This window comes from Lissotriton helveticus, chromosome 8 (assembly GCF_964261635.1).
Source record: "Lissotriton helveticus chromosome 8, aLisHel1.1, whole genome shotgun sequence".
Classification (NCBI taxonomy): domain Eukaryota; kingdom Metazoa; phylum Chordata; class Amphibia; order Caudata; family Salamandridae; genus Lissotriton; species Lissotriton helveticus.
The window spans coordinates 57,960,512-57,985,330 of NC_136069.1; the positions used below are offsets into that span (position 1 = coordinate 57,960,512).

Consider the following 24,819-nt stretch of genomic DNA (forward strand, 5'->3'; position numbering starts at 1 on the left):
TAAGTCTTGATTGTGCTCTGGGCTTGAGATTTTGCTAAGAATTCACGACAGTCTTGTGAAATGTTAAGGTCCTTGAACTCTAAGAAATCAGGAGCCATGCATGCAAATGCAGGGACTGTGGGTCCGGATGAAACACCTGGCCTTTGTCCCTCGACAACATCGTAGGCGTTGGAAGAAGGCGAATCGGCTTGTCCTGAGACAGTAGCAGAAGTTCCTGGAACCAGTACTGCCGTGGCCAACAGGGTGCAATCAGAATCAGACGACAACCCTCCAGCTTCATCTTGCGGAGCATTTTCGGGATTAATGGTATTGGAGGAAAAGTGGATGCACAAATCCCTGACCGTCACATGGACAGGGCATTCCCCCTTGAGGGAACCTGCAGGCATTTCCTGTTCTCTCTCGTTGCGAATAGATCCAGTGCTGGCTGCTGTTCCCAGCCAGCACTCCAGTTCCCACTCGTGACAGTCCGATTGAGACCTGCTCAACGTGTCCACCAGGGTATTGTGGAGACCCCTGACGTGCTCGGCTCTCAGGGTTATGTTGTGGACTATGGCCCATTCCCACAATTCTTGAGCATCCTGCAAGAGCGTAGCTGATTTTGTTCCTCCTTTTTTGTTGATGTAATACATGCTGGTCGTATTGTCGGTACGGCCCAGCACTGAGGAACCCGCAATCCTTGGAAGGAATGCTTGTAGACACAGAAAGATGGTGCAGAGCTCCAGACTGTTGATAAGCTGTTGCTTGTGTACTTGAGACCATTCTACTTCAATCTGAAAATCTTGATGATGTCCTCCCCATCCCTCCATGGAGCATCTGTTGTTAAACGAAGTCTGGAATGGTTTGAAGGAATGTGAGACTTTGGGCTAAATTCGTTGTTTGTAGCCACCAATGCAGAGAGTCTACCATGCGCGGTGTGACCCTGATGGAATCGTCGAACGAACCCACGGCTTGTTGCCATTGAAGGTGTAGCTCTTCTAGAAGAGGTCTCATTTTGAGCCTTGCCAAGGGTATGAGATTCATTGCAGAGAGCACATCCCCAGGAGTGTAGCAAACATCCGGACAGAAACTGACCTTCTTGAAAGTAGAGTTGCTCAGAAGGATGGTGAGCTGTGCAAAAAGGTCCCTCATCCGCTTCGTCCTCATCGTCATCATCCTCAACATAAGTTTCTGGGAGATGCGAAGGCCGAAGCGGAGAAATCTTACTGTAATCCTGTCTCTGAAAAGTTTTGAGCTGGTAAAGTCCAGATGATATAGGTGTTGACTGCGTAGGTAAAACTGTCACAGTTGATATATTAGATTGAATAGGTAAATCCGTCGACCTAGGGCTTTTCGTCGGCGGGATCATCGTCAACAGGCTCTTTGTCTACGGTATTTTCAGTGATGGTGCCGTCAACGACGGAATGGTTGTCGACGGTGACATCGTCGACAGGGCAGACGTCGACGACGTGGACTTTGTCGATGATGATATCTTCGTCGACGAATTCCTCATTGACGATTCCTCAACAACGGGCATCTTGGTAGTGATAGTGATTCTCGTAGACAGAATAGGCAAAGTAATTGCCATCGTTGAGACAGTAGCCGTCGACGATGGGGCAGAAGAAGTCACAGAAATCGTCGACGATGGAGTCAAAGTGACAGATTTAACATGGCTTTTACTCACAGTTTTTGAATTAGACGGCTTCTTAGACTCCTCGAGTGATGAGGAGGGTAGAGACAGCGTTGACCAAGAGGAAATCTTAGGTGACCTCTATGAAGGGTCAGAAACATCATGGGAAGATTTATGGTGTTTTCGTACCTCACTTGAAGAGTTGTCATGGGATCTAGCTCTTTTGCAGGAAGTCGAGGCTCTGTCATCCTACTCAGCCGAAAAGGATTTGAGCCACAAAAGCAATCTTGCCTCTCTATCCCTAAGAGTCTTGGTAGGGAAAGTACGCCAGATCTTGCAATCATTTGCCTCATGCATAGGATAGAGGCAATAAATGCAGTCCTTATGTTGGTCATCAACATGGCCTCTCATCTTATCACAGGTCCTGCAGGGCTTGAACAGAGATTTCCTGTCAGACATTCTGAAGTTGTAGAACTGCATCTGCTGAGAGTGTTCTAGAGGGTGCTGGCAGCTGATTGGGTGGAGCTGACTTTTGGTTCTTTTTTACTATAATGATGTAGATTGGCTACTAAGATTTAGGGCTCAGGCTTTTTTCTTTTAGCCTACTACTATTATTTACTTATGGCATTACTTTTGTAATTTACCGTGGGACTCTCACCTCAGTGACAGGGAATGATTTAGGCCTGTAAATCTATGAAAGATACCCCAATACTGGATAAGACTAACACCCCTAATCTGAGCAGATGAGCTGAGACCACCGCCATCACCTTGGTGAACACCCGAGGGGCATTGGTAATGCTGAAGGGGGGATGGTAAACTGAAAGTGCTTGTGGCCTACTGTGAAAAGTTGGTCTGATGTGCAGTGTTCACTATTCTAGTGATCACTATATATCAGTCCAAACAACCCTTATTGATGATTGGTTGTAAGTCAACATTATAGACCAGCTATCCTAGTAGCATGGATACGAGCAGTCTAAGGCTAAGACTCTAGAGGGCGTGTTAAGCCAGCTATATTACCATCACATTACCCCTGGAACACCCAGTGAAAGGACACCACACAAGTTGTTATGAAAATAAACAGTGTATTTATTTATAACAAGACTACCCTGGCTCGTTATGAGACAGGGAGCTAAGCACACAACAAAACTCTTCTAAAAATACTTTAAGTCGCACAATTTACACAAATGCCCGAGGGGCACGAAAAACCATATACTCTAAAAGTGGAATGCGAATTACTAGCAGGTAAGTAACGATTCTCAGAGGCTTTAGAAACGCTAGGCCTACAATACTGAACACTCAGGTTAGGAGCAGGAGGCCTAGGGGATCCACGTGCAGAGTGGGAACTCTCACGCGTAAGGCGGGAAAAAGCCTATGGAAGCTAGAACTCACAAAGTTACTGTTCTCGGGCGAACCCGACTAGGTAGGTCAAAAACGACAGTGGATCTGGACCCTTGGATAGTGAGGCTATGCTGGGGCACTGAAATGCCGAAGTTACCTAGCCCAGGGGCTGCGGCTGCATAGGTCTGAAAAGACGTCGGGATTCCTCGTTGACGAACCAGGAGCCTGAAGAAGAAGTTGCTGGCAGGCGGCCAGTGAAGAAAAGTTCGAAGAGATCCAAGCCTGGATCAGGGAAGAAGAAAACCTGAAAGCAGAGGGGACCAAGTTCTTGAATCACTAGCCAGTGATTAAGTGGGCACCAGGATGGCACCGGGCGAAGTCACCGCAGTCAGGTGAGTGGGCGCTGCTGGGCTCTGCAGTCTCTCGGACCAGGAGGCGTTGTCGGCGACCAGGATGGAGGTGCGAGCTGTCCCACGAAGGTTCGTGCTGTCGACGTCGCTGGACCCAGGATTGGGGCAACAAGTCTTGGCAAATGCAAGGCCCACGCGGTGGACCTAAAATGGCGTCTTGGGTGGACCAGGAGGGTCCAGGGTACTTCTCCGATGGAGGGAAGCAAGGGCCAGTCTGGAGCAACCAGACTAGCAGCAGTGATGTCGTCGGGCGTCGTTAGGAAGGCCACAAGCCAGCGGGCTAGTAGCCAAACAACGCGGTGAGCAGCAAAAAGCAGAAGGGCCCCACGCAGATCGTGGAGATGCTGGGAGGCTGAACTTCGGTGCTGGGGCTGCTCAGGGTCGGGGCTTCTCGGACCCCAAAGCACTCACCAGAGGATTCCTCGGCGGTCGTGCTGGAAAGAAGTCATGCAGTCTTGAAGATGGCCGGTCCCTCGAGGTCTCGTCGCACCCACGGTTCTCAGCTGGGCTGTAGAGGTGGGTAGAGGTCAGAGGTGCCAGGGAAGCCGGTTCTCGTCGAGCTGGGCAGTCGGATTCCGGAGGAAGGACTTGCAGCAGACCGCAGTGTTCTTAAGATGGTGCCTGCGGATGCAGGGTGACTACTCCTTAGTCACAAGGGAGAATCTTGAAGAAGAAATCTTGAAGTCCTTTCGTAGAAAATCGTGTCTTGATTCCAAAGATGATCTAATTTGGAAGGGGGCCTGCTCCTACCTTTATCTGGGAAAAGGGGGCTGGCACGCGACTAAGTCCTGCCCTATGGGTGGGACCAGGAGGGGGGTGGTTACACCCCTCTCCTTTGGCGGGCTTTCCCCAGGCCAGGGGCTGGAGTGCCCCTGGAACTGGTTCCAGCCGGCCTATGCACAGTGAGCACCGGGGTGCCACTTGCAGTCACCTTCCTCTGAAGCCCTGCCTACCTAGAATACACAAAACCCTGTCTGGGACGGTGCTGGCACCGCCCCTGTCAGGAAACCCTTTGTCTTTGCCTCCTGCTCTGGGAGGACTCCCAGCAGCAGGAGGGCAGACTTGTGTCTCGCTGGCAGCATCCAGTTTGTGGAGCTAAGGCTCTGTTTGACTTTAACCGGGGTTACAGGCTACATACATGTCGTGTCCCTCTAGTAGGGTGGAATGCTAACCCCGTCGCCAGAATTGGCGAGGGGTTAGTATTCCAATTCGTATGACACCTTACTCGACATGTTTTGATAAAGCGATACCAGAGTTGGCATATAACCGCGAGGATTATAATGCACTTAAGAGTATATGGTATGCGATATCATGGAAACGGCTAAGGGATGGATCCCGAAAGCCGCAGACAGGCTCAGCTCATGCCAGAGCACCATCTCACACGATTCCAAGCACTCTGCCTTCAGGATTGTTAAGGCCTGCCATAGGAGTGACTGATAGGAGATCTGTGTGCCCATTTAGGTTTAGATATAGGAATACTATATCTACAGCAAAGGGTGATTACACCACCTTGCCCCAGCTGTGGTGCAGCCAGTTGTGTCAGATTTTGTTAGTCAGCCCAGGGGTGGCATAATACATGCTGCAGCCCCTGGGAGACTTCTGGGTGCACCTCAGCCCTGGGTACAGGGACTTGGAGAGGGCCCAGTGCCAATTGGATATGTACCTAGGGTACATGGAATCCATTTTAACAGAGAGAGCAGTGGGCCTGGGGTCCTGATTAGCAGGGCCCCAGGTCAACTAAGTCAGAAAACCAGCAAAACACCAGGCAAAAAGTTGGGGGCAACCATAGTCAGGGATCTACCTTCCTACATAACCCCCCCCCCCAAACGAAAGGAGATAAGGCTAGCCTTGCCAGGTAAGCCTATATTGCCTGAGTGGCCATATAAGGAAGTACCAGCACTGGCATGGTTACCCCCTATCTCATGGTCCACTAAGCAATCCCTCACCCTAAGGGTGTCTGAGGGTCTCCACCATAGGGAATCTCTACCTGTGGTGTGTTTTGGCAAAGTAAAAGGCTGGTGCTGAAATGGAGTACTGAAGTGAAGCTCCACTAATTTTGGGCTCAGCTTCCTCCAATCATTATCCACCATAGAGGCCTTTCTTTCCAAGACTGAGTTGTTTTGGGCTCTCAGGGTCAACCTCTGGCTACCTACAGCTGGAGGTTGGGTCCCTCTGTTTGGCTTACTGGAGGGACAGGTCAGGTCTGGGACCCTCAGGTCCCAAGTTTGGCTGTGCCCAACAGTGTCCATCTGTGGGAGGTCCCTAACTAATTTTAAGGGGGATCCCTCAGGAGTGTGTTTTATTTTCACTTGGCTAGGTCTGCTAGCTTCAGTGCCCTTAATCTGCTGATTGGGGAATTCTTTTGGACAGGGGGCCCTTTGAGGTCCAACACTGGCCTCCCTGACCTCTACAGCCCTGGGCTGACTGAGGCAGGGTAGAGAGGGGCAGGTTACCTGCTCCAGACTGGGTCCCACCTTGGAAGGGTCCACTGACATCAGGGGTTCTGCCAGGCTAGGCCTGACTACCTCTGTGGCAGTTTCTTCACAAGGGGTCAGATCAGTTCCCTGAGGAGGCTGATCCTTTCCTAAAGTCTGGTGGGAGGGAGATTTCTCTTCCTCCTCAATGCTCTCTGTCTGAGTGGAGTGATCCATAGTTTCAGGCTTCACAACACTATCATCTGTCTGAGTTTGAGCTGTGGCCATCACAACTCTCCCAACCTTTTCAGGAGGGGGCTCAGTTTGGGTGTGGGCTGTGACCATCACAGCCTTGACAACCTGTTCTGGGAAGGAAGTTGTCTGAGATTGGGCTGTGACTGGCACAGCCCTCCTGACCTGTTCAGGGAGGACATCTTGGACTGGGGCTGTGGCTATCACTGCCCCACTAACCTTACCATGGATGTTTACCATTTTAGAATGGGTTTCTTGCTCTACTTCAGCCCAGGCTGAGAGCTCTAAATCATTCCCTAGTAGGCAATCTACAGGCAAGTTTGGTGACACTGCCACTCTCTTGTGGCCAGTGACACCTCCCCAGCTGAGATTGACCACTGCCATGGGATGATCTCTCTGTACTCCATCAATATTGGTCACCTGGTATGTGGCACCAGGTAAAAGTTGCCTTGAGGGGACTAGACTCTCAGTCACCATAGTGATGCTAGCCCCTGTATCTCTATAGGCCTCAACTTTTATACCATTGATGAGGGGCTCCTGTCTGTACTTGCCCAAAGTGTTGGGACAAGTTGTGAAGTTGGCAAACCCCATGCCAGTCTCACAGACAAGAGTATCTAAGTTTGGGGACCTGGTTAGGCCAGAGTCCCCAGGAACTCCCAAAGTAAATGCACCCAAATTCTTGGGGGCACTCCCACCACCTGGGGGATTACTACTAGTAGTAACAGGAGGTTTGGGAATGTTACTTGGGGGTATGTTCTCCTTATTGTTATTCTTTGGGCAACTGCTGTCAGTTTTCAAATGACCCACCTGTTTACAGGGATAACAATAAGGTTTCTTCTGGTTATTAGAAGGATTCTGGGACCAACCCCCCTCAGAGGATTTTTGGGGCCCTGATGTGGTTTGATCTGGAGATTTATTCCCACCCTTCTCTTGAGGCTTGGTTGATTCCTTTTTCTGGTCACCACCTTGGTTCTTGGGCCTAATCCTGGTTCTGACCCATATGTCTGCCCTCTTACCCAATTCTTGTGGAGAGGTCAGATCAGAGTCTACCAGGTGCTGGTGTAATAACTGGTTCTGACAATTATTTAAGACTTGCTCTCTCATAATAAGATTATACAATCCTGTGAAGTCAGTAACCTTGCTACCCAGTAGCCAGCCTTCCAAAGCCTTAGTGGCACAATCAACAAAGTCAGACCAGTCCTGAGACTGAGTTTTCTGGGTGTCTCTGAACAGCAACCTGTACTGCTCAGTGGTTAAGCAAAACCCATCAACCAGTGCATTTTTCAGGACCTGGTAATTGTTAGCATCCTCAACTCTAGTAGTGAGGAGCTTATCTCTACCTTTGCCATCAAAGGAGAGCCACAGTATAGCTGCCCACTGACTCTGGGGAATGCACTGCACAGTGCAGGCCCTCTCCAAAGCAGCCATCCATTTCTGGATGTCATCCCCTTGCTTAGAGGGGGGCACTATTTTTGTCAGGTGTTTAGTATCTAAACCCTTCTCTCTATCTCTTGGGAGATTGCTGCCACCAGTGGGAGATAGCCCACTCATCTGCTGCTCTCTAGCAAAGGCAAGCTTCTCTTTGGCCAGGGCAAGTTCTTCCCTTTCAATCCTCAGAGTAGCTTGTCTCATCCTAGCTTCATGCTCCATTCTCTGAGGGGAAGTCAATCTCCTCTGGGGAAAGTTCCTTCTCCTCTGAGAAGAGGCATTAGAGTGCAGATATCTATTGGAGTCCCTAGAAAGAGATCTATCTCTCCTAACTCCAAGGTTAGGCCTACTTAGGGTCAGTACTGGGGGTCCCCCAGATCCTAGCCCAAGCAAGTCTAAGTTGGCCCTAGTTAGCCTTCTGACTACCTCAAGACCTTTGTCTACCTCGTCCCCAGAGAGTTCCTCTTGATCCTCCTCCTCAACTGCATTGTCAGTGTTGGGGAGGTCTGGATCCCCAGAGGTACCCTCTAAGGCTGGCATATTCTCATGTAACTGAGAAATCTTTCTGGCATCATATGTCTCTAAGAGACCTAACAGAAAGGGAATGGTGGGGTTAGACCCCTGCTTCAGTTTCCTGGAGGTACAGACTTGTCTCATCTCCTGGAAACTGAGAGCTGCATATCTTGAAGTGACCTGTGGAGGGTCAACGCTCACCAGGGGAGTCTCAGTGGACTCTCCATGGTTAGACATGCTTTTCTAGTGAGGTGTAAGTGGTGCACTTACCTACACTATATGTTTGCCTACTGATCCCTTGCTAGAGTTGTAGTTTAGGGTGTGCTAGGCCCTAGGAGCTACAACAGCTGGTTCAGTAGAACTCAGAGTATTCTAAGCTAAGTTATATGTACCTTTAGTACTTATGTGATCTTTCACAAGATATTCTTAGGATATGTGTGGTAAAACAACAGCAAGCTCAAATCCCAACCGCTGCTCACAAATGTGAGAAGTTGGCCTGATGTGCAGTGTTCACTATTCTAGTGATCACTATATATCAGTCCAAACAACCCTTATTGATGATTGGTTGTAAGTCAACCTTATAGACCAGCTATCCTAGTAGCATGGATACGAGCAGTCTAAGGCTAAGACTCTAGAGGGCGTGTTAAGCCAGCTGTTTTACCATCACATTACCCCTGGAACACCCAGTGAAAGGACACCACACAAGTTGTTATGAAAATAAACAGTGTATTTATTTATAACAAGACTACCCTGGCTCTTTATGAGACAGGGAGCTAAGCACACAACAAAACTCTTATAAAAATACTTTAAGTCGCACAATTTACACAAATGCCCGAGGGGCACGAAAAACCATATACTCTAAAAGTGGAATGCGAATTACTAGCAGGTAAGTAACGATTCTCAGAGGCTTTAGAAACGCTAGGCCTACAATACTGAACACTCAGGTTAGGAGCAGGAGGCCTAGGGGAGCCACGTGCAGAGTGGGAACTCTCACGCGTAAGGCGGGAAAAAGCCTATGGAAGCTAGAACTCACAAAGTTACTGTTCTCGGGCGAACCCGACTAGGTAGGTCGAAAACGACAGTGGATCTGGACCCTTGGATAATGAGGCTATGCTGGGGCACCGAAATGCCGAAGTTACCTAGCCCAGGGGCTGCGGCTGCATAGGTCTGAAAAGACGTCGGGATTCCTCGTTGACGAACCAGGAGCCTGAAGAAGAAGTTGCTGGCAGGCGGCCAGTGAAGAAAAGTTCGAAGAGATCCAAGCCTGGATCAGGGAAGAAGAAAACCTGAAAGCAGAGGGGACCAAGTTCTTGAATCACTAGCCAGTGATTAAGTGGGCACCAGGATGGCACCGGGCGAAGTCACCGCAGTCAGGTGAGTGGGCGCTGCTGGGCTCTGCAGTCTCTCGGACAAGGAGGCGTTGTCGGTGACCAGGATGGAGGTGCGAGCTGTCCCACGAAGGTTCTTGCTGTCGACGTCGCTGGACCCAGGATTGGGGCAACAAGTCTTGGCAAATGCAAGGCCCACGCGGTGGACCTAAAATGGCGTCTTGGGTGGACCAGGAGGGTCCAGGGTACTTCTCCGATGGAGGGAAGCAAGGGCCAGTCTGGAGCAACCAGACTAGCAGCAGTGATGTCGTCGGGCGTCGTTAGGAAGGCCACAAGCCAGCGGGCTAGTAGCCAAACAACGCGGTGAGCAGCAAAAAGCAGAAGGGCCCCACGCAGATCGTGGAGATGCTGGGAGGCTGAACTTCGGTGCTGGGGCTGCTCAGGGTCGGGGCTTCTCGGACCCCAAAGCACTCATCAGAGGATTCCTCGGCGGTCGTGCTGGAAAGAAGTCGTGCAGTCTTGAAGATGGCCGGTCCCTCGAGGTCTCGTCGCACCCACGGTTCTCAGCTGGGCTGTAGAGGTGGGTAGAGGTCAGAGGTGCCAGGGAAGCCGGTTCTCGTCGAGCTGGGCAGTCGGATTCCGGAGGAAGGACTTGCAGCAGACCGCAGTGTTCTTAAGATGGTGCCTGCGGATGCAGGGTGACTACTCCTTAGTCACAAGGGAGAATCTTGAAGAAGAAATCTTGAAGTCCTTTCGTAGAAAGTCCTGTCTTGATTCCAAAGCTGATCTAATTTGGAAGGGGGCCTACTCCTACCTTTATCTGGGAAAAGGGGGCTGGCACGCGACTAAGTCCTGCCCTATGGGTGGGACCAGGAGGGGGGTGGTTACACCCCTCTCCTTTGGCGGCTTTCCCCAGGCCAGGGGCTGGAGTGCCCCTGGAACTGGTTCCAGCCGGCCTATGCACAGTGAGCACCGGGGTGCCACTTGCAGTCACCTTCCTCTGAAGCCCTGCCTACCTAGAATACACAAAACCCTGTCTGGGACGGTGCTGGCACCGCCCCTGGCAGGAAACCCTTTGTCTTTGCCTCCTGCTCTGGGAGGACTCCCAGCAGCAGGAGGGCAGACTTGTGTCTCGGTGGCAGCATCCATTTTGTGGAGCTAAGGCTCTGTTTGACTTTAACCGGGGTTACAGGCTACATACATGTCGTGTCCCTCTAGAAGGGTGGAATGCTAACCCCGTCGCCAGAATTGGCGAGGGGTTAGTATTCCAATTCGTATGACACCTTACTCGACATGTTTTGATAAAGCGATACCAGAGTTGGCATATAACCGCGAGGATTATAATGCACTTAAGAGTATATGGTATGCGATATCATGGAAACGGCTAAGGGATGGATCCCGAAAGCCGCAGACAGGCTCAGCTCATGCCAGAGCACCATCTCACACGATTCCAAGCACTCTGCCTTCAGGATTGTTAAGGCCTGCCATAGGAGTGACTGATAGGAGATCTGTGTGCCCATTTAGGTTTAGATATAGGAATACTATATCTACAGCAAAGGGTGATTACACCACCTTGCCCCAGCTGTCGTGCAGCCAGTTGTGTCAGATTTAGTTAGTCAGCCCAGGGGTGGCATAATACATGCTGCAGCCCCTGGGAGACTTCTCGGTGCACCTCAGCCCTGGGTACAGGGACTTGGAGAGGGCCCAGTGCCAATTGGATATGTACCTAGGGTACATGGAATCCATTTTAACAGAGAGAGCAGTGGGCCTGGGGTCCTGATTAGCAGGGCCCCAGGTCAACTAAGTCAGAAAACCAGCAAAACACCAGGCAAAAAGTTGGGGGCAACCATAGTCAGGGATCTACCTTCCTACACCTACCTTGAACCGCAGGTAATGCCTGTGGCCCAGCAGGATGAGGATGTGAAAATATGCACCCTGCAGGTCCAACGCTACCATCCATTCTTCTTGGTTTAGAGGAGACAAGGCCTGAGCTAGAGTGAACATCTTGAACTTCTACTTCTTGAGGAAGAGATTGAGGGTCCGAAGATCTAATATGGCCACAACCCTCTGTTCTTCTTTGGAATCAAAAACTAGCGGGAGTAACAACCACTGCATACTTCTAAAACCGGGACCCTTTCTATAGCTCCCTTGGCCAAGAGAGCTGTAATTTCCTACTGGCACAAATTCAGATGATCGTCAGTCAGCCGTTCCTGATTTGGCAGAATGGGAGGAGAAAAAGCAAGGAAAGGCAGGGAATAGCCTTCCTGAATGATCTGCAAGACCCACTTACAAATGTTATGGATCTTCAGTGGGGGAAATGATGATGGATTCTCCTGTAAACTGGAGTAGTGTGGTCTCACAGATTCCGAATATGAGTGCTTGGAGGCTGTGGCTACCGGGGGCACTGTGGCCGACGACTTTTGTCTTCCATTCCTAGGTCGGAATGTACCGCGTCCACGTCCCCGCATGGATTGGGAAATCTCCGCAGGGCGGTGGCTAGGATAGGGCTAACGCAGCGGGAAACCCCTTGCGTGGCCACGAAAAGAGCAAAAGGTAGACTGGCCACGAGAAGTAGAGGAGAGGCCCAAGGATCTGGCCGTAGCTCGTACGTCCTTGAACCTCACCAGGGCCGTATCTGTCTTTTCCCCAAAAAGACGTGTTGCATCGATTGGCATGTCCATCAGGTTGGCCTGGATATCACCCGAGAAGCCAGTTGTCCTAAGCCAGGCGTGACGCCTTTAGGCCACTGTCATTGAAATTGACCTGCCCAGCGAATCTGTTGTGTCTAGGCCACACCTCATGGTGAATTTTGCTGCATCTCTCCCGTCCTTCACTGCCTGAGAGAGCGCAGCCCAGGCTCCGCTGGGACCTGTGGCAGGACTTGCGCAACCGTCTCCCAAAGGGAGTGGGAGAAACGGACCAATAAGCATGCGATATTCACCAATCGCAATACTGGCTGAAGGAAGAAAACAACTTCTTCCCAAATGAATACAACCTCTTGGATTCCCTATCCGGAGGGGCAGAAGCGAACGCGCCCTGGGAAGTAGAGGCCTGCACCAGCAAATTTCTATTGATGGGATGTTGGCTGAGGAACTTCAGGTCAACCGGTGCTGGGCGATCGCGGCATGCAATTGTTCTATTCACAGGAGCCCCTGTGCTAGGCGTGTACCATGTCTAGAGAAGGACGTCAATAAGTGCTTCAATAAAGGGTAAAAGGGGTTTTGGAAGTGGATGCCCCAGGTTGAAGCAGATTAGTACTGACCAGCAAGGAGGGCAGTTCTAGTCCTAGGACCTCAGCCGCCCTTTTTACCACCATATATGTTAAATCCATATGGAGGAAGGACCCTCGCACTCCTGTTGATCTTCGTAAACCAAATGTTGTTGAGGTCGTTGGTGCAAATTGGCACCATAGCATAGGATGCCCCTTCTTCCATAGCCACTGTTGGGGGAGAGAGCATGCCAGTATCTGCAGAAGTGTGCTTCCGCACGTTCCCCATACTAGTCCAAATGCTCCGCAGAGTCATCCTGGTGTTCCAGAGGGTTCACAGAACCCTCACATACCTCTCTCGAGCACATCCTCAAAGTGCTCTAGTAAGAAAATAGAAACCCTGGGTTCAATCAATGCTGGAATTGGGGTCGAGTGACATCGTTCCAACTCCTTATCGTCTGGGATTAGGATGGGGCTGGCGCAAGCTGTAGACACAGACAGCACTGCAGGTCCAGTGCCAGAGGAGGTGGCGTTGCCATGACCGGCGTCAACCCGGATCCGAGATCGGACCCATGAGGCCCCACAGGCACGTGGCTGGAGCCGATGACTTCAAACTTGATGGGGCCCCTTTTGATCCCGCCGGGCCCAGGGGCTCTAGCTCCGCAGAACCGTGCCTAGAGCGTTGGTGCTCCTTACCTATCTCGTCGACAGACGGCAGCCAAGGTGAAGATGAAGTCCACTTGGACTTCTTCTCCTTGTGCCTCTTACCCGAGTGTCCCGAGGACCTCGAGTGGGTGAAGAGGACTTGGGCTCCGGGAGTGGTCCTGCAATCTCCTCTTCTTTTATCGGGACCTCGGCGGAGTTTCGCTGGACGGTGTCAATGGCTGGGCCGCAAGGAGCTTCATCGCCCGCTCCCGCAAGGCCTTCAGAGCCATGGCCCGGCAGTCCGGTCACAACTTTCAATCGTGGTCGTGCTTGAGACACCAGAGGCAGATGAGGTGGGGGTTGGTAACGATATCATGTGGTGGCAGACACAGCATGGCTTGAAACCTGTCTTCCTTTTAGGCATCCTCACACACTAAGTAGGATCAAATTCCGAATTCAACAAAAAGTTGAAAAAATACCTGTCATAAAGCTACATAGGGGTAGCTCTTCCCGGCTCGGCACTTAACTAGCGTGGAAAGAAAATAACTGATGTCCGTGTGCTGCTTATATAGGCACCGCAACGACATAACCGACAACATCACATGGAGCCAAATGGAGCCATCCAATGGCGCACGCAAGGGGTATTGCTCAGCAAAAGTTTCCGGATCCAGCCTGACGCCTGGGAAATTCAAAGGTAAGGAATCTGCAGGTAGACGTCTCTATCAGATACCAATGCCACCTTATTGCAGAAACTTCAGTTTGACATCTATGTTCAGGTCGATTGGGCCTTCCCTCCTCCTCTTCTGCATCTTTTATTACCACATATAGGATATTAATGTCAGTACACTTAGTGGCTCCTTGATTTTCTCACTGAACCTATTCATCATAGAAGAAATATTGATTTAGTGCAGATCTGGCTCATCATGCCTGTCATCACTCTCCTGCCTTGAGGATGCCTACTGCATGATGTTCCTTCTAGTATGGCACTGATGAAACCATGAGGGATTCTAGAGGCAGAACAGTTGACAAAGGAGAAGCTGCAGGAGCAGATGATGCCAAAGAAACAACTGTTGGAACTGAAACATCTGGAGGTGGGTGCATAACATCTGTCATTGACTGTAAGCTTGTTGATGAAGTGCTTGTCAAAGGGTGGTTCATCGATGGATGTCAATCTGCCATTGTGAAGGTATCGCTCAGGATTGAGCGCTTCGTCAAAGAGCATGAAAGCACCATGGACAACACAGATGATTGCAATGCAACCACTGACGGATGTGTCATCAACAAAGGAGCAGTGACCGTCAATGGTGGATGTTTCTTCAACAGTATTGGCTTTAATGGGTGTCCCCTCACTGATGGCGTGGAAGGTTGACTTGCCTTAGTCCTCGTTGACTTTACCAACATCAGCAATGCACGTTGCTCTGTCATCGCCATCCTCGTCTCAATTCTCAACTATTGTATACCTGACTGAATTGGTACCACCTTTCTTCAGTGGCAAATCTGACCCTGGAGACAACAACCTATGGTTTTCTGAGTATGTTTCTTAGGCAGCTCACTGACAACAGCTGCCAAGCCCAAACCAGCAGTGACAGAGGGTACGTGACTGTGCCTTTGACTGCTCTGAAGCTGGTTCAGAAGTTCTTTCCTGATCTGCAGAGCTGGAATCCTCAACCTTCCCTTCGAGGTTTGTAAAACCAACCTTTTCTCCCTACCATTAAATGTCTTAGTTTTTTAATTGTTACATTTCTTAGGTTTGTGTCCATAGTTGCATACCAAGTGAAGGCACTTGGTATGCAAATTATCCATGCAGATGTGTCTTTTTCCACAAGCTTTACTAGCCTTAAACTTACATTTCTTCTGTGCTGCTTCCAGTACCAAGTCCTTTGAAAATGTACTTTTTGGCATTAAAAGTGATGCTAATGGTGACAGATGTTTAGTGGTAGATTAGAAAGCTTGCTTTGGTTGCTCTAGGAGGCTGCGGGGATAGCCACTATTCTCAGGTGAGGTGAGCCATTAGAAGCTGGCTTGGGACTGACATTATCAGGAAATAAGAAAGTGTCCGATTCACCCTCTTGGATGGAGGAGGGTTTACTTGATTAATCCATAGGCTGATCGTGAGAATCATATACGCTCTCCCCCCCTCCTGATCATCATTGCAATCACCATCACCAACCTCCTTTTGCCGGTGTGGGAGCTGTGGAGGGCGTGGAAAGTAAGGAATTGGCATAAGTATGGAGAAGCGGCCCCCTACAAACTCTGGAGTCACTGTGGGGGCATACAGTGCCACCTATCAGCTCACAGGAGCACTGCCGTAAAATGTTTCAGATTCAGTTTGGCACCTGGGGATATTCTAAAGGTGAGGAATCTGTAATTAGAATCATATATTACAAATCAATTTTACAACACTGCATGCTGGTAACTTATTTTAACCATACTTTTTGTCAGAATGGTCTTAATTCGACCGATGTGGGTGTCTTCACTCACCTTATTGATGGGAAGGCTGTCTTGTTCTGCTTGGAAGACTGCACGGTTGCAAAGACCAGCTACGCGGGCCAGAGCCAACCAAGTTGGAGAGGTCTTGTTGAAGGAAGAGCCTAGAAAAGAAGAACTGCTAGACTGAGACTTTAACAAAATGAAAATCATAAATGGCATTATTAAGGAAGTCACTTTATTTTTTACTTCTAAACGTTTTAATATTTTTAATATTTTGAATAAAAGAAAAGAAAGTGCATCGTATTCAATATAATGCCACATCAATGTTTGACACAGCGTAGGAAAAATAGAAAAAAGCCAGCAAAAGCTGTCTAGATACCTGTGTAAAAACACTTCACAAAGCCCTCCCATACCATAGGCAAAAAACAGCACTGTTTTTTTTCAATAGGAGATAAGTTTTTTAAAGCAAATACAATAAGTTGTATACATGAACATGAACATGAGCACTGCTTGCTCAGAAGTCAGAGGACATGAAGGAAAAAAAAATAACAAGCATTGGCAAAGCCAATCAGTCTTCCTTGACAAATGGCTTTGCTGATGCTTGTAATGTGCCTGTAACAACTCACTGATATTAATTTTGTCAATGCTTATTTTCTGCGCAATTAATAGCAAAGGCATGAGCTTGAGGTGGTCTTCTTGCAATGATATGTTATACTGTTTCTCATTGGGTTACTGTAGGAGGCTGGCTTAGTATATGTGCTCGCCTATTTAAGGGTAGCACCCTGCACCAATCCAGACAACTCTTATGGTGATTTTAGTGGTCTTAGAAAACCTTAGAAAGCTCTCTAAGTGGTAGCTGTGGAGAGCAGAATTGAGGCTTAGTCCAGAAGGAGTGTAAAGCAGCTTGTTTTACCAGATCTTAATGTTATTGGTATAGGTTAATTCGAAAAGAACCACACAGTGTATCTATAAAAACATCTATGAATTATAAGACACACACTAACACATAACAATATCTCCTACCCGAAGATATAACACAATGCGCACAATACTTTGCAATAAAGAAAGGTAAGTAGCACGAATACACAGTGGTTGCCAGGGGGAGACCAAACCATATACTAAAATAGTAGGATGCAAACCACGACTGTACCCAGAAGACGTAGAAGTGCTGGGTACCCAAGGAACGACCCCAGGTAAGGACTCAGGAACCCCATGGAGACCGTGTGCAGAGTGGAAACACGACCGCGTGCTCAATTCGAGCCAATGGGTAAGTCGCAGTTGCAATTTTAAATAAGAAGGGCCCTTCCCAGTGGACCCTGAAGAAACTCCGTGGAAGACAGAAGTTTGAAGAGCTACCCTATTCGTGGATACCCTTGGATCCAGGATACCTACGTAAGGGAAGCCGGGTGCATAGATGTGAAGTGGCATCGGAAACCGGCATCAAACTCAATGGTGGACTTCAGGAAGATGCCGCTGGTGAAGAAGGTGAAAGTGTCCGGTGGAAGCCAAAGGTGGATTCAAGTTGAGAAGTATCTGCAAGCAGAGGGGACAGAGTCTATGCCACTCAGGAGTGACCAGAAGGCACAGAAGATAAATGCCCACAAATGTCAGGAGATGCAGAAGAGTTGACAATGACCTTAGAGCTGCAGCTGTGTGGACCAGGTGATTCTGTGGAAGACCAGGAGCTATTCATGAGCTGTCCCACGCTGGATGATGAGAGCTGAGGGGTTGGTGTCTGTCGGGAGCACCAACAAGCCTTGGCAAGCAAAAAAGGTGCAGCAGTAGGACCAGCAAGGTCTGAGTGACTCACCACAAGGAGGGGATTCGGAGTAGGCCCGAGCAATCACTGGAGCCCACTGGAGTCGAAGAAGACCCTCAAGAAGACCCACAGGCTGGAGGCACAGGAGTTGCAGGAGGATCTCGATCAGCTCAGCAAAGATGCAGGCCACGGTGCAAAGGCTGTGGCGAGTATGACGATCTTGGCTGTAGGAGATGCTTGAGGTGGGAGCTTCTTGGAGCCCGAAGATCTCTGAGGAAGAGAGCAACAAGCCTGTAGGCAGTCGACGTGGTGCTCAGGGGTTCGGTTACCGTGGTTCCGATGAGGAATACTGGCCTCAAACTTGGTGAGAAGACAGTGCAGGCCTCAAGGGAGTTGTAGAACCACCACTTGTGTTGCTGAGCCTTTTGGAGTCCGTGGGAGCACATGAGCAGCACACCGGTCAGCTGCGTGGCAGTGCCTGCAGATGTAGGGGAGTGTCTCCTTCACTCCAAGGGAGATTCCTTCGGTGTCTTGGATATCCACAGGCCTTGGAAGGTTCCTGATTGGAGCACAGGCACAGACGTTGCACCAGATGACCAGGACAATGGGACCAAGAGTAACAGGAGTCTTTCCAATTGGAGTCTTGGTGCCCAGAGCAAAGTCCAGCAAAGTCTAGAGTTCCCAGATTAAGTGGTGTCTGATCTGAATCTTGTCCAATGACGAATCTAGGGACCCACCAACAAGTAGGCCCTTAAGTACCCTTAGGAAAGGGTTGGGATGATTCGAACTGGTTTAAACTGGAGTATGCTGGGAGGGTACCAAGTTTGCCCTTCAAGCAGTCTCAGTGGCGCTGGCAAGCACCCCCACCCTGCCCCAACCCTGCCCATATCTGGGAGGTGGTCACACCTCCCTGTGACAGGATATCTATTGTTCTGCCTTCCCCTGCTCGAGCTTGGCTTAGCAGCAGGAGGGCATAAACATGTTTCTGGTCAGCAGCAGCCCTAGCTTGCTTTCCGGTTCTGAAAGAAAGGTACTGGGAGCTCCCAGGGGAGCTTTACAGTGCATGAAATCATACCCCCACACCGTTTACGGTGTGGTGGTATGATTCCAACATGTTTGATACCAAGCACTGAGGGCCTCTTGGAGGAGCTTTACAGTGGTAGAACCATACTCCCACACTGTTTACGGTGTGGGGGTATGATTCCAGCCAGTTTAAAGAGCGACCCTTGACCCCAACAGGTAAGTCGCTCCCCCTCCGCACAGCACAGCTTGTGTCGCCCTGCCCCAGCTTCCGCTGCTGAGGAAGTTCAAGGTCCTCGACCACACTCAGGCTACCACCTGCGCCTCATCCCTGGTGGCCAGTGGTAGGCCGTAGGTAGGTTTGTTTATCCTCATCTTTATTGCTTTCATTGTATTGCCTGTATTTTTGTTGTTGTGTCTGTGACTGCTGTTGTCTGTCTTCCCCCGCTGCCTGTACATGGTCTGTGCCCCTTTTTCTTCCCTCTGTTCCCCTCGCTGTCCCCGTGCTCTCTCTACCCGGTCTTTCCTTCTGTGTCCCTCGCTGCCCCGTGTCTCTGACCGGTTTTTCCTTCTGCTCCCCTCGCTGCTTCCGTGTCTCTGCACGGTTTTCCCTTCTGTTCCCCTCGCTGCCCCCATGCCTCTCTGCACATTCTGCCTTCTGTTCTTAGCTGCCCCAGTATTTATGTGTTCTGTATTTTGCCTCTGTGCCACAAATTTTTCCGGTATTTCTGTGCCCTTTTGCCTTCTGTGCCCCTCGTTTTTGTGCCCCTTTTGCCTTCTGTTCCACTCCTTTTCTGTGCCCTACTGCTTTCTGTGCCACTCGTTTTACCCTTTTTTTGTGCCCCTTTTGCCTTCTATTCCACTTGTTTTTTGTGCCCTTCTGCCCTCTGTTCCACTCGTTTTTTGTGCCCTTCTGCCCTCTGTGCCACTCGTTTTCCCTTGTTTCTGTGCCCCTTTTGCCTTATGTTCCACTCGTTTTTTGTGCCCTTTTGCCTTCTGTGCCACTCGTTTTCCCCTCGGTTTTGTGCCCCTTTTTCCTTCTTTTCCCTTTGTTGTCCCTCACCACCCTCCCCGCTGCGTCTCCTGTGGCCCCGTCCCCCGTACGGCCCAGCTGCTCCTCCCTCCCACGTCCTCATATATGCCGGCCGCTGCACAGCCGCGCCTAAGGCAAGCCCGTCTGCACCCATCCACGCCTGGACCGCGCCCAGTGCCAGAACCCCTGGCCCCCGCACCCACCACAACGACCGCCGCCACTACAACGCCAGCACTCTCTTAACTCCGGATGGAGCCACACCTGCTTCAAGGCCGCCCGAAACGCACACACGGCCCCTTCACCTGTCGGAACTGCAGCTACACCAGCCTCAGAGCCGATGAACTACCCGCCAAGAAAGAGCCCAACCACCTCCAATGCATACTACTGAACTTCCGCTCCGCACGCAAGCATGCCGTCGAGCTCTGGGACCTGCTCGACACAACATCCCCGGACGTCGTCTTCCTGACAGAGACCTGGTTTAACGACTCCTCTGCACCTGACATCGCCATAGCCATCCCAGACGGCTACAAGATCACCCGCAGAGACCGCACCAACAGAGTCGGAGGAGGAATCGCCATCATCCACAAGAACAGCATCAGGGTCTCGACCAGCACAGATGACGCGCTCAGCACTGCCGAACACATGCATTTCCAGATCCACACAGACCCTAACTCCACCCTCAGAGGCACCCTCGTCTACCGACTCCCCGTATCCCTCCCCCAGTTCAGCGACTCCATCGCCAACTTAATCAGCACTCACACCCTGACCTCCACCGACTACATTCTCCTCGGAGACCTGAGATTTCACCTTGAGAACAACGACAACAACTCCACAACCCTCGCCAACCTCGGACTGAAGCAACTCGTCACAAAGCCCACCCACTCCGCCGGCCACAAGCTCGACCCCGTCTTCTCCTCAAGCCCGCACGCCTCCGTCAGCCACACCACCGAACTCCTCTGGACCGACTACCGCTGCATCCACTTCGCCTTCCAGAAGCCCACCACACACCACCACACCCAACAGATCACCCGCCGCTGCTGGGGCAAAATCACCGAAAACAACTACACGCAAACTTCGCTCCCAGCCCACCCATTGAACCCTTCAACACCGACGACGCTGCCCACAGCCTCAGACGCAGGATCGAGGACTGCGCCAACACCCTCGCCCCGCTGAAGAAACCCCCCCACAGAGACACCAATAAGCGGGCCAGCTGGTTCACCCCCACCCCAGAACTCCTAGCCTCCACGCAAGCCTGCCGGAAACTAGAGAAGAAATGGCACAGTGAACAAACTCCAGACAGCCACGCAGCACACAAGGACGCCATTCGTAACCACCACCATCCCATCAGGCCGGCCAAGAGGACCTCCTTCAAAGATCACCTTGACAACAACGCACACAATAGCAAGGAGCTCTTCAACATCGTGAAAGAACTCTCCAACCCCAGCTCCAACACCAACGACATCCCGCGGTCGTAAGCCCTGTGTGACTTTCTCACCACCTTCTTCCACCGCAAGATAGCAGACATCCACGACAGCTTCAACACCCAGACAGCCCCAACAGACAGCAACACAACAGACCCTCCGCATACCTTCGACTATGACCCCCTGCTAGCCTGGGCCAGCGTGAGCATCGATGACACCATCAAGACCATGCGCACAATCCACTCCGGCTCTCCGTCAGACCCAATCCTGCACCACATCTTCAACAGAGCAAGCAGCTCCATTGCACCCCACCTGCCCAACGTCATCAATCTCTCCCTCGAGACCGTGACCTTCCCAGAGATGTGGAAACACACCGAGATCAATGGCCTACTCAAAAAACCTAAGGCAGACTCAAGAGACCTCAAGAAATTCCGGCCCATCTCTCTGCTCCCCTTCTGGCCACGGTCATCGAGAAAACCGTCAACAGACGGCTAACCCGATACCTCGAAGAAAACAAAATCCTGGACCATTCCCAGTCAGGGTTTCTCAGCAACCACAGCACCGAGACTGCCCTCATCACCGCCACCGATGACATCAGGACCCTTCTGGACAACGGCGAGACCGCAGCACTCATTCTCCTAGACCTCTCTGCCGCCTTCGTCACCGTCTGCCTCCGCACACTTCCTGCACGCCGCAGGGATCCGAGACAAGGCTCTGGATTGGACCAACTCCTTCCTCTCCGGCAGAACCCAGAGCGTCCACCTCCCCCCATTCCATTCCAAAGCCTCCGAGATCATCTGCGGCGTACCCCAGCGATCCTCACTCAGCCCGACACTGTTCAACAATCACATGGCCCAGCTCGCACACGTAGCCCGACAGCACGACCTCAACATAATCTCCTACGCCGACGACACTCAGCTGATCCTCTCCCTCACCAAGGACCCCATCACCGCCAAAGCCAACCTCCACAAAGGAATGAAGGCCGTCGCCGACTGGATGAAGACCAGCTGTCTGAAGTTGAACGCGGACAAGACGGAGGTCCTCATCCTCGGCTCCAACCCTTCAGCCTGGGACGACTCCTGGTGGTCGACGGCACTGGGGGCAGCCCCGACACCCACCGACCATGCACGCAACCTGGGAATCATCCTCAACTCAACGCTTTCAATGACCAAGCAAGTCAACGCTGTCTCCTCCTCCTCCTTCAACACCCTCCGCATGCTCCACAAGATCTACAGATGGATCCCGACAGATACAAGAAAGGCAGTCACCCAGGACCTCGTCAGCAGCATACTCGACTATGGAAATGCCCTCTTCGTGGGAGCCCGACCAATCTCATCAAACGACTTCAACGCATTCAAAACGCCTCGGCACGACTGATCCTCTACGTACCACACCACGGCCACATCACCCCCACCTGAGAAACCTGCACTGGCTCCCCGTCAACAAGAGGATATCCTTCAAGCTCCTCACCCACGCACACAAGGCACTCCACAAGATCGGCCCAGCCTACCTCAACAGACGGTTCTCCTTCTACATCCCCAACCGTCAGCTATGCTCTGCCAACCTCTCACTCGCCACTGTCCCGCGAATCCGAAGGAAAACCACCGATGGGAGATCCTTCTCCCACCTCGCCGCCAAGACATGTAACACCCTCCCACTGAGCCTGCGATAGACCCAAGACCAGCTGACCTTCAGGAGGGTACTCAAGACCTGGCTGTTCGATCAGTAGCGCCACCCCCCCTCGCGGGTATGTAGTGCACTTTACAAATGATTGACGGATTGATTGATTGGTCATCATGTAATGACGCATGGCCACTCTATATATCGTAATGGCTGATGCACTTACAGCCCGGGAGAATGGACGCAGAAGGTTGTAGGGGTGGCTAGCTCATGCAGGTCACCCACGCACTTAGAACCAAGCACCATGCCTTCAGGTTTGAAAGGCCTGCCTTATGGTGTGACTTATAGGTTTTAAGTTCAGGGACCTCAGATATAAGAAAACATATATCTGTCGTAAGTGATGCTAGCAGTGGCAGGCCTGGAGTCACAATTTGAGGGTCTCTTGTGGGTGGCATAAAACATGCTTCAGCCCATGGGAGACCCCTGGTGGACCTATGCCCTGGGTACCTTGGTGCCAGATACTAGGGTACACCAGTAGCCAATCTGGGGTGTACCTAAGTACTTAACATTGCCAATTTAGGGGAGAGAGCACAGAGACTGGGGTCATGGTTAGCAGGATCCAAGTCAGACTAGTCAGCAAACAGCATGACACCAGGCAAGAAGCGGGGGTAACCATGAAAGCAGATCCTACTTTCCTACAGTTACCACTCCAAGATAGTGTCAAGTTTCATCTAAACAATACCTGCACCATGAAAGCATTACTTTGCACTACATCAAGATTCCTGCATGAAAGAAATCTTTGTGTTAATACTCACACAGGTGTACAACCCAATGGGAGCTGTTAATAGCATCAAAAAGATCCCAAAAGGAATAAGTGTCTGAAGTCTTTTTCTTGTGGAGCTGGACCATGTGGCCACAGTGGAGCCACTGTGGACTAAGTGCATTTTGATAAGATGGAATTGCATAGTATGTAGTGAGAGAGGGTTTCAGGGACACTTTAATACTAATGATCTTTCCAAATACCCCTGGAAGTATGGGTGGCCAACATCAGCCCACCTCCCCTAAAAGCCCCTATCCCATGGTCCATGAATCGGGCATTGAGGGGTGTGTTAAAGAAACCATACATCTTAGCGCCCCTGGAGTTTGATTTATTTATTTTTTAACCACATTTTTTATTGGGCTTTTCGTTTTGCTCTTGTAGACATAGGTTACGACAGGCATCATAGTAAAATAAATAAGACACTATAAAAAAATGAGTGAAGTACAGAAAGCAACACAACTTTACAGCAATAGCTGTAGCAATAGCAATAGCTATCGGCACCGGAGTCGATAAACGACTCGAGAAGATCTAAAACAGATCGAAAAAAGTTAGTCAAAAAGTGACTACAGAGTACTGCTCTTCCCGAATCTCAGCTTGCTGGCACGGAAAAAGGAAAAACTGACATCAGCGCACAAGGGCGGCGGCTCAGTACTCCGACAACGTTATCCCAGCGACTACGACGCCGACGATGGACATGGAGCCGCAGACGACCCCTACCGACGCGCAGGGGTACTGCTATGCAAAACTTTCCGGATCCAGTCTGACGCTTGGGGATATTCTAAGGTAAGAATCTAACACTAACCTGTTTCTTTCAGATCCTGCAAATCTTGAAGGTGAGCCCCCATCCATCCATTGACGCATCCAAGGTCATAACACGCTGTGGCAAAGTGTGAATGAAAGAGAGACCTTGTGAAAGGTTTTCCTTGACCATCCACCGGCCATTGCGGCTCTCATTGCTGCTGTAACATGAACCTTGTCGTTGAATGAACCTTAAGACTAAATCCACTGTTCATCTAGCTGCTCCTGCAGCGGTCACATGCAGGGATGGCAATTGGGGATTAGCAGGATGCAAGAGGACATCCTCCCCAGCTTTGACTTGTACTTGTTCACAGAAACAAACTTTTTTCTTGAAATAAGATTTGTTGTATCCTGAAAAGGCAATATTCTTTCTTGAGTGGGAAAGACCATGCCGAGATCCGTGTCAAGATGTGCACCCAGAAAAATCAGTAATTTGCTTGGAATAATAGACGGTTTTTCCAGATTGATGCAAAGACTTAGAGACTGGAAGAGATCCTGACAGGCTCTTGTTGAAATTTCTTCCGCTTGGAAAGTCGGAGCTTTTATAAGCCAATTGTCCAGGTAGAGAAACACTTGGTGACCTGAAAGTCTTAAAAAGGGCGCTATCGGTGCCATGCACTTGGTGAACACCCTGGGAGTGGATTTCAAACTGAATGGACCGGTATCCATTTTTATGTTTTCTTTTTGATGATGAAAAAGTGTGAATAAAACCCTCGATTTTGTTAGCTGAGGGGTACTTCCCTCTATAGCCTGTGTGAGAAGTTGGCCTGATATGC

At 50.5% G+C, this 24,819-nt stretch overlaps 1 protein-coding gene across 8 annotated transcripts in view; it reads right to left on the reverse strand.

The window, feature by feature from the left end:
* Positions 1-24,819, reverse strand: part of LOC144772352 (sodium/potassium-transporting ATPase subunit alpha-1-like) — a 3,188,308-nt gene that overhangs the window by 1,369,140 nt on the left and 1,794,349 nt on the right. For 7 of the 8 annotated variants that reach the window (XM_078656610.1, XM_078656614.1, XM_078656612.1 and 4 more), the window contains one exon: positions 15,624-15,733. The exons of the other annotated variant lie outside the window; for it this stretch is intronic. In XM_078656610.1, the coding sequence (XP_078512736.1) occupies positions 15,624-15,733 (110 nt within the window). The remainder of the gene's footprint in view (positions 1-15,623; positions 15,734-24,819) is intronic. 8 annotated transcript variants of the gene reach the window in all.